At 40.8% G+C, this 10,000-nt stretch overlaps 1 protein-coding gene across 1 annotated transcript; it reads left to right on the plus strand.

Moving 5' to 3' along the window:
* Positions 1 to 664: 664 nt before the first annotated feature.
* LOC132844087 (salivary glue protein Sgs-3-like) lies at positions 665 to 2,052 on the plus strand. Its single transcript, XM_060867250.1, has 3 exons — positions 665 to 730; positions 1,064 to 1,118; positions 1,589 to 2,052. Exons 1-3 carry the CDS (start codon positions 665 to 667, stop codon positions 2,050 to 2,052), a joined length of 585 nt encoding a protein of 194 aa, XP_060723233.1.
* Positions 2,053 to 10,000: the final 7,948 nt, after the last annotated feature.

Raw genomic sequence — 10,000 nt, forward strand, 5'->3', positions numbered from 1 at the left:
ATCTTTAAAAATGTTTTCAACATTTATATACATGTTAATATGAAAGGTTAATATTAAAATGAGTATGTTTTCATTTCATAAAAAACAAACAGAATTTTATAATTATATATAATTAAATAAATCACTGTTCCTTAGTGCTTTGTCTCTCAAGCTAAGATGTCATTTTTTGCAGTGTAAACATCTTAATACGAGTCATTCCTTATAAAACATACTGCTGTCTCCATAAGTGCAGTGATTTGATCATTTAACCTAAACAGACAAATTGCATGAAACAGAATCAAGAAAACTTACAAACCCAAACATTCTCACTTATTGACTACTGACTCTGGGGTATATACTTATTCCCTCTGTAGCCAATGGGACTGTTTTGAACAGGAACGCTTTACAAATTCTCCCTGGGACAGATATGGATAAATAATAGATATATAAAGCACATAAAAAAAAAATACACAAACAAATGATGGACTGGATTTACTACCTGCTTTGTTTTTCTGCTCCCAAGAACTAATTCCCCAATCTATTCCTCGATTCCACACTGTGCTCACACTCAGACACATCATCAGGGATAGTACATGAAGCAACAGGGACTGAAACACTGTAATGTTTTGTTTTTGTTTGCTTGTTTAAAACTTGGATTGATTTCTGCAGGAGAAAGAAATCCAGCATGACTGAGATACTCTCAGAGCCCCAGAACACAGAGGAAATCAGCTCCATCGAGCAGAAAACCAGGGTGTGTGAAAGAAGAGGCAACATAACAAGCACTTGTCAATCCTTTAGGCCATCCATTCTGACAGGCTGGACGCACTCTCTCTCTCTCTCTCTCTCTCTCTCTCTCTCTCTCTCGCTCTCTCTCACACACACTTACACACTAAACACACACACACACTACACACACACTACTGCTGCTTCAGCTAGAGAAGACAGTGAACCTGTAAAAAAAGAATTTTGTTTTATCCTCCTGGCAAAATCGGAGTCAAACAGAACTCACTTCGTACTGTTGTGCACTGTTTCTCACATGTTTGTGTGAATGCCCACTGAAAATATATCCTATGTCTGTGTGTAGGTTGAGAGAAATTCTGTGTATGAGCAGTGTGTGAATGAAGCTTTGAATCCACACTGTGAGTGTGACAGGAGAGCAGAGATGATTGACATCCATCTGATCCTTTAGACATTGGTTTAAAACCACAATAGTTAAAAAGTTAAAGCCTTAATCCAACTCAAACCAACTCAAAGAAACTTTAACTAAATCCTCTCAATCCAGACACAGATCAAACTCATACGATACAAGAAGACACAGGACAGACACTCGCAATCCATCCCAAATCTGCCCAAACCAACACGAGACAAACCCACTCAATCCAAACCTGCTCAATCTGGACACAGATCAAACCCACTCAATTCAAAGGGATTTATAACAAACCCACTCAGACCAATCTGACTCAATTCAAACTTACACAATCTAAACAGATACAGATCAAACCCACTCAAATCAAACTGTTGTATGCCAAACCCACTCAAGCCAAACCCACTCAATTCAAACATATAGAGCACAAACCTGCTCAATTTTAACCCACTCAAACCAACACAGCTAAGCCCAAACCAACACAGAACAAACCCACAGAAATGAAACCCACTCAATCCAAACCCACAGAGACCAAATGCACTCAATCAAAACCCACAGAGACTAAACCCACTCAGTCCAAACCCACAGAGACCAAATGCACTCAATCAAAACCCACAGAGACTAAACCCACTCAGTCCAAACCCACAGAGACTAAACCCACTCAATCCAAACCCACAGAGACCAAATGCACTCAATCAAAACCCACAGAGACTAAACCCACTCAGTCCAAACCCACAGAGACTAAACCCACTCAATCCAAACCCACAGAGATTAAACCCACTCAATCCAAACCCACAGAGACTAAACCCACTCAATCCAAACCCACAGAGACTAAACCCACTCAATCCAAACCCACAGAGACTAAACCCACTCAATCCGAAGACACAAAGACCAAACCAACACAGACCAACCCACTCAATCCACACTAACAGATCCTAGACTCACTCAATTCCAACCTCCAATGACTAAACCCACTCAATCCAAATCCACAGAGACCAAAACCCACTCAATCAAAACTTGCTCAATTCAAACAAACTTTGACCAAACCAACTCAATTCAAACCAGATCCAAACCCAAATGCATGTAATCCAGTACAGACCTCACCAATCCCCATCCTCACTGTATTCTCAATCCAAAGCAGAACAATCCAACCTTTTTTTTTAGCCCTGACCAAACCAGCTAGAGTCTTGAAAGTCACATTTACAGCAATTTCTTATATTTCACATACAGGCTCCAGAATAAATAGCACAACACAACGGGGTACATCACTTATATATAGGGCTTTTAAAGTCCAACTGGTGAACAATCCGATCAAACAAAGGGAATGAGACTAATCTATGGTTTAAGAAGAAGTAGGGATGTAGTAGCCTAGTGGCTAAGGCGTTGGGCTACCAATCGGAAGGTTGTGAGTTCGATTCCTACGTCCACCAAGCTGCCACTCCTGGGCCCCTGAGCAAGGCCCTTAAACCTCAATTGCTCAGATGTATAAAAAGCAAGATAAAATGTAAGTCGCTCTGGATAAGGGTGTCTGCTAAATGCTGTAAATGTAAATGAAAGAAGAGATATTGGTGAGAATAAGGACAGGGAAAATAATATGGTTTCTTGCAACTCTACTTGTCTGAGTTTATTGATGGATCGCTGGTGCATAATTCACGTGTAAACTGTATCAATGTCAGTCAGACTGTTAATCAGTGGGTAGAAATCCCTCATCTTTACTAGTCCAACCAAGATGTAAAGACTTGATCTTGCATAAAACCAGCACTGTCTCCCAAACGGTTCATACATCAACACAGACTAACACTAAAACCCGATCAGCTATGCCTTATGTATGTCACCTACTCCCCTCTCATTAGAAGCCCCTTTTCCATTTCCATCTCTTCTGTAATATGATATGAGAGCTGTATAATTTTCTACAAGGCTTCTCTCGGGTTGAAGTAAAAACACTCCGGTGACATTTTAGCGAAAAGCCTAAGCTTTCTCTTCTCTTCCTCTGCTTAAGGATATATTGTTATCGCAGGCAGTAACCCACCCTGTGATAATTATCATCCATAATTTATGCAGCGAACCGAGTGTGTTGAGAGGAGTGTGTGAGGGAGCTAGTGTTCTGACCAGTCCAGCTAATTCTGCCCTCTTTAATGTGCCATCCTGCATTATCTTTATGAGAGAACTGGGCCTGCTGTTCGCTCGGCTGCAAAGAGACAAATCACTCGAACATTCGCCTTTCTCTTTTCTTTTCCTTCTTCCCCCTCCCCCACTCCTTGTTCTCCACACTTTTGCTCTCATCTTCAGTCTCATTACAGTTTCACTTTATTTCCCCGCTTCGCCTCTGTTCCACTTTGTTCTTTATGAATCAAGCTGTGAATCTGCGACATCATTTGCTCTCTCACTCTTTTCCCTGTCTTTTGTTTTCCTTCTTCTTGTGAGCTGTTTTTTTTTCAAGCACTTCTGTTAGGATGACAGGATTATTCAGCGGTTTAAACACATACCCAGGGACACACGGTGCTAACTTGGCTGTTTTCAATTTTATCGGTAGTATCTCAAGTCAAGTCAAGTCAAGTCAAGTCAAGAAGCTTTTATTGTCATTTCAACCATATATAGCTGTTGCAGTACACAGTGAAATGAGACAACGTTTCTACAGGATCGTGGTGCTACATAACACAAAGACAGGGCTAAGGACTTGTATGTAGTCTTAGCCACATAAAGTGCAACTGTGCAACCTGGTGCAAACAGTGCAGGACAAGACAGACAAGACAGACAAGACAGTGCAGGACAAAAGACAGTGCAGACAAAAGACACTCTCTCTCACTCTCGCTTATCGGAACTACCTCGGGTCACGGGGAGCCTGTGCCTATCTCAGGCGTCATTGGGCATCAAGGCAGGATACACCCTGGACGGAGTGCCAACCCATCACTGGGAACACACACACACACACTCTCATTCACTCACGCAATCACACACTACGGACAATTTTCCAGAGATGCCAATCAACCTACCATGCATGTCTTTGGACCGGGGGAGGAAACCCCCGAGGCACGGGGAGAACATGCAAACTCCACACACACAAGGTGGAGGCGGGAATCGAACCCCCAACCCTGGAGGTGTGAGGTGAACGTGCTAACCACTAAGCCACCATGCCCCCTCAGACAAAAGACAGTGCAGACAAAAAGTTACAAGACAATACAAAAAAGACAAGACAATACACAAAAGACAATAAACAGTAAACAGAAACAGCGCTGACCGACCAGCGTAAATACTGTACAGTGTGAATACTGAATGTTCAAACAATATTTCCTGCAGTAACATTAGAATGAACACAGTTTCTTAGCAGCAGGTCCTTGGGATAATATATAGAATTGTGCAAAAGACAGCAAACGACTGAAATATTGTATAGTATGTGCAAAACGACAGTAGTAGTAGTTTCATTAGTAAACTGTCCAAAAGTAGGGGTATAAACCAATGTCAGAATCTGTATCTGTACGTGTGCGACTGGTCTAGTTCCTACAGTTCCTCAGCCTCAGCTACATCACTCAGGTTCAGAATTTGTTTGTTAGCTGTAGAATTATGTTTGTACCCATGATTTTTTGAGTTTCCAAACTGAATCCCAGAACAAATTACTAATCTAATATCCTGGACTATCTTCATGACCCTGATCAGGTAGTTACTAATGAGTAATGAATGAATCTTGTATCTGTTGATTTGTTTATGTTTTCAGAATAAAATTCAATTTCATTCAATTTAATTTTATTGAACAAGTGAACAAGTCTGGGGTGACTGTGGAAAAGAACAACTCCCTTAGATGGAGGAGGAAGAAACCTTGAGAGGAACCAGACTTAGAAGTGAACCTCATCCTCATTTGGGTGACACTGGAGGGTGTGATTATAAACTGTTATAAACACCAGAGAGTTATTATGAATAATGTCCTTTCTACAGTTATATACAGTTGTGTACTGATGAACAGGTAGTTGTCCTCAAAGACCACATATAATTGGCATCTTCCCTTTTTTATGCCTCAAGATGGGTAGAAAAAAGAACTATTCATATTCAGCTACGCTGCTAATCCAAACAACTCCTTATTCCCACTAAGGGTATAGAGAGCTAACATCGTTCTTTGCCACGTCTCTGCTATCATTCATTCTCCAAACTCATCTTTTCAATTCTTTATCTATGCAATCATCTGAATTTTGATACCACACCATTAATTGCTGTAAAAAGTAGATAACCATGGTGAGTGGTGAGGTGGAACAGTAGCTAAGAGCATAAGGTGTTGCACTACTGATAGGAACTTTGTGAGTTTGAATCCCAGCTCCACCAGGCAGCCACTGCTGGGCCCCTGAGTAAGACCATTAACCCTCAATTGCTCAGTTGTATAAAAATGAGATTAAAACAGTACAAGACAGACAAGACAGACAAGACAGTGCAGGACAAAAGACAGTGCAGGACAAAAGACAGTGCAGACAAAAGACACTCTCTCATCTTCTACCGCTTATCCGAACTACCTCGGGTCACGGGGAGCCTGTGCCTATCTCAGGCGTCATTGGGCATCAAGGCAGGATACACCCTGGACGGAGTGCCAACCCATCGCAGGGCACACACACACACACTCTCATTCACTCACACAATCACACACTACGGACAATTTTCCAGAGATGCTTAAACTAAGTCGCTCTGGATAAGTGAGTGTGCCAAATGCCATAATTGTAAAACTTTGCATATGTGAGAAGAATCCGAATGAATAACTAGAAAGAAGGTTGATATTCAGACATGATATTACTCTAGTACTTTACTTGATGTACTTCCTAATATATTTTATTAGATCTAGAAGCTGGAGCAGTGGATTGTTTTGCACTGTAGCACAGGCTGAATGTTTTTAATATGGCTGACACCTAACGCAAGAACTCCACCATTCTTTATGAATCAAGCAGCGAATTTGGAGCAGTCTTTTTGTTTTGCTTCTTATTTTTGTTCCCTTGCTGTTTTTGAAAAGCTTGGCTGTCACAAAGCAGGGAAAACACACACACACACACACACACACACACACACACACACACACACACACACACACACACACCACACTCATGCTTTGAAAGCTTCAAAGATGTGTAAACTGAAAATGTACAGCTAATGATATCAGACACACACTTATCCTCAGTCAGCGTCTTTTCCTTTTGTTTCAGCAGTCCTGTAAACCCTCTAGGAAGCAACTCAAATCCTTCCAGTCCTTTGTTTCTGCGTGTTCATGGTGTTTTCATTCCGTACAGTTTATCAGCAGCTCTGAAATAACATGGTGAGTTTTTTTTTTTTTTTTTTTGGGTGCTGTTTTTCCCCCTGAAATAAACGAGTGCATCTATCCTTCCTCTCATTCTGCTGAGACTTCTGCTGGACGGCTTGCGCTCTGCTTGGCTGTAAATGAGAGGCGCTCTGTCTGCTTAGTTTGCTGACAAAGACGTTTTATTACAAAAGCTACAGAATTTAGCTGCCTAAGAGTAGCAATAGCTGCAGGGAAGCTGCAAGTGTGTGTGTGTGTATGTGTGTGTGTGTGTGAGAGAAAGAGAGAGAACAAATATGCAAGCTTGTTTTTCTGTCTATACTAGTAGAAGAAAATATGAACAGTTGCAGGGGTTGTTGTGTTGCTACTGTAAAATGTCTCCAACTGTACTGTAAGCTTCAGAAATGTCTTAAATGATCCGACCGCCTTGAAGCTCCGCTTTTAAAAACGAACCCCTCTTTCTCTGGGTTTTAACCATGAAAGTAGTGCTCTTGGATCGTTTTTGCTTTCTCCAGCACAACAAAAGTTCAGGGTCAGCATTGATTGAAAATGATACACTTCCCCCAGAGGAATCGGTGCACTTTCCAAAATGTAAATCGCACCTCAGTTGAAAACACACGTGAGCTTGTGTGTTTGGTCCCCTGCTGTTTTGTGAGCCAGTGCTACTCACCTTTAAGCAGTGTAACAATAATCAATGGGGCGTTATTAATGATAAAAATCGTTTATGTGCATAGCTCTGGCCTCCTGCCGTGCTCAATACAGCTTTGTAGTTTGTGGTGTGTGTTTCTGCTTGATCTCTACTCGGCATCGAATTCTGCAGCGGGAACCGACGCTGATCGGACTCCATCAGGCTCCATTTCAGAGCGAATTGATTCAACCTTTCAAAAAAACTATGGGTGCGTTTGATGCCAGATGAATTCAGCAAGACGGCGGTAATATGATCTTTACATATCAGTGCAGATGCTCACAGAGGGTCTGGGACTGTGTCATGAGAAAGGTTGATGTCTGCACATTGGTGCTCCGTCTGCACTGTTTAACATGGAGGATGATTAGAATATACAAGTGGGTTTTACTACGTTCTTAACGCTTTCGGTTATACGTTACACGTGCTGCTTGATCCGAGTCTCCCGTGATGCTTTGTTGCTAACTACACTTTGGGTTGAAGGGAAGGGGAGGAGTTAAACACTCAATGGAGAATGAGGGTATTTGATGTGGTTTAATGGAGAATGATGGTGTCTGATGAAATGTAATGGAAAATGCTGGTTCTGATGAAGTTTAATGGAGAACGTTGGTACCTGATGAAGCATTTCATGAAGAATGCTGGTGTTTAATAGAGGTGAATGGAGAATGCTTGTGTCTGACAGAGTTTAATGGAGAATGCTGGTGTATTATGGAGTTTAATAGAGAATGCTGGTGTATGATGGAGTTTAATGAAGAATGCTGGTGTTTGATGGAGGCTAATGGAGAATGCTGGTGTTTTATGGAGGCTAATGGAAAATGCTGGTGTCTGATGGAGTTTATTAGAGAATGTTGGTGTCTGATGGAGTTTATTAGAGAATGTTGGCACCTGTTGGAGTTTAATAGAGAATGCTGGTATCTGATGGAGTTTATTAGAGAATGTTGGTGTCTGATGGAGTTCAATAGAGAATGCAGGTGTCTGATGGAGTTCAATAGAGAATGTTGGCATCTGATGGAGTTCAATAGAGAATGCTGGTGTCTGATGGAGTTTATTAGAGAATGCTGGTGTTTGATGGAGTTTAATAGAAAATGCTGGTGTTTGATGGAGTTTAATAGAAAATGCTGGTATTTGATGGAGTTTAATAGAAAACGCTGGTGTCTGATGGAGGTTAATAGAGAATGCTGGTGTCTGACGGAGTTTACTAGAAAACGCTGGTGTCTGATGGAGTTTATTAGAGAATGTTGGTGTCTGATGGAGTTTATTAGAGAATGTTGGCACCTGTTGGAGTTTATTAGAGAATGTTGGCACCTGTTGGAGTTTAATAGAGAATGCTGGTATCTGATGGAGTTTATTAGAGAATGTTGGTGTCTGATGGAGTTTATTAGAGAATGCAGGTGTCTGATGGAGTTTATTAGAGAATGCAGGTGTCTGATGGAGTTTATTAGAGAATGCAGGTGTCTGATGGAGTTCAATAGAGAATGCTGGTGTCTGATGGAGTTCAATAGAGAATGCTGGTGTCTGATGGAGTTCAATAGAGAATGCTGGTGTTTGATGGAGTTTAATAGAAAATGCTGGTGTTTGATGGAGTTTAATAGAAAACGCTGGTGTCTGATGGAGGTTAATAGAAAATGCTGGTATTTGATGGAGGCTAATGGAGAATGCTGGTGTCTGACGGAGTTTACTAGAAAACGCTGGTGTCTGATGGAGTTTATTAGAGAATGTTGGTGTCTGATGGAGTTTATTAGAGAATGTTGGCACCTGTTGGAGTTTATTAGAGAATGTTGGCACCTGTTGGAGTTTAATAGAGAATGCTGGTATCTGATGGAGTTTATTAGAGAATGTTGGTGTCTGATGGAGTTTATTAGAGAATGCAGGTGTCTGATGGAGTTTATTAGAGAATGCAGGTGTCTGATGGAGTTTATTAGAGAATGCAGGTGTCTGATGGAGTTCAATAGAGAATGCTGGTGTCTGATGGAGTTCAATAGAGAATGTTGGCATCTGATGGAGTTCAATAGAGAATGCAGGTGTTTGATGGAGTTTAATAGAAAATGCTGGTGTTTGATGGAGTTTAATAGAAAACGCTGGTATTTGATGGAGTTTAATAGAAAACGCTGGTGTCTGATGGAGTTTAATAGAAAACGCTGGTGTCTGACGGAGTTTACTAGAAAACGCTGGTGTCTGATGGAGGTTAATGGAGAATGCTGGTGTCTGACGGAGTTTACTAGAAAATGCTAGTGTCTGATGGAGGTTAATGGAGAATGCAGGTGTCTGATGGAGTTTAATAGAAAATGCTGGTATTTGATGGAGTTTAACTCTTTTTCCAGGGGCCAAAAATGAAATCACTTCACAGTGGTGGTTAATATGAAGCTCATATGAAAGTAGACACTAAGTGATTTAAGAATTACTAAGTATAAGCATAATGTTTTTCCCCAGCCTTCTAGGGAATACACATTCATAGAGAAGTGTACAAAAACAAAAATGGTGAATCTTCAAAGTAATCAGTGATATCAAACCCAAGCTCCCTGAGATGCACCATGTTCTTGTTCATAAGCAGTTCAAATTTGAAGGTGTTTATCATCAACCACTAAAATTCTGTGTAAGGATAAAAAATTAAAAAAGGGAAAAACACACGTCTCACACCGAATGCCAACAGTTCTGACTCGTTTTATACCAGACTTGTGGCAATAAAATAATTCATTTCTTTATACTTATTGAAAACGTCCCATAAGTCGTGTGTGTTTCACGAATACAATACAATACAATATGGTCATTAGAGAAAAGGAGACAGGCAGACAGAGAAAGATAGAAAGATAAATATCTCCCAGACCTCTGTTCACAGCATTAATCACATTAATTATAGAAGCCTCACTATACTGAGGACTCGTGAAGAGAAAATGAAAAGATCAGAGCCATCAGTGAGTGGAGTTAATGA

Source organism: Tachysurus vachellii, chromosome 4, assembly GCF_030014155.1.
Source record: "Tachysurus vachellii isolate PV-2020 chromosome 4, HZAU_Pvac_v1, whole genome shotgun sequence".
In the NCBI taxonomy this organism is placed as follows: Eukaryota; Metazoa; Chordata; class Actinopteri; order Siluriformes; family Bagridae; genus Tachysurus; species Tachysurus vachellii.

Bases quoted from the DNA above. Each gene is read 5' to 3' on its own strand.
- LOC132844087 (XM_060867250.1), top strand. From the start codon at position 665: ATGACTGAGATACTCTCAGAGCCCCAGAACACAGAGGAAATCAGCTCC. The intron at 731-1,063 runs GTGTGTGAAAGA...GTCTGTGTGTAG, and splicing joins CCATCGAGCAGAAAACCAGG to GTTGAGAGAAATTCTGTGTA. The intron at 1,119-1,588 runs GTGAGTGTGACA...AAACCAACACAG, and splicing joins TGAAGCTTTGAATCCACACT to CTAAGCCCAAACCAACACAG.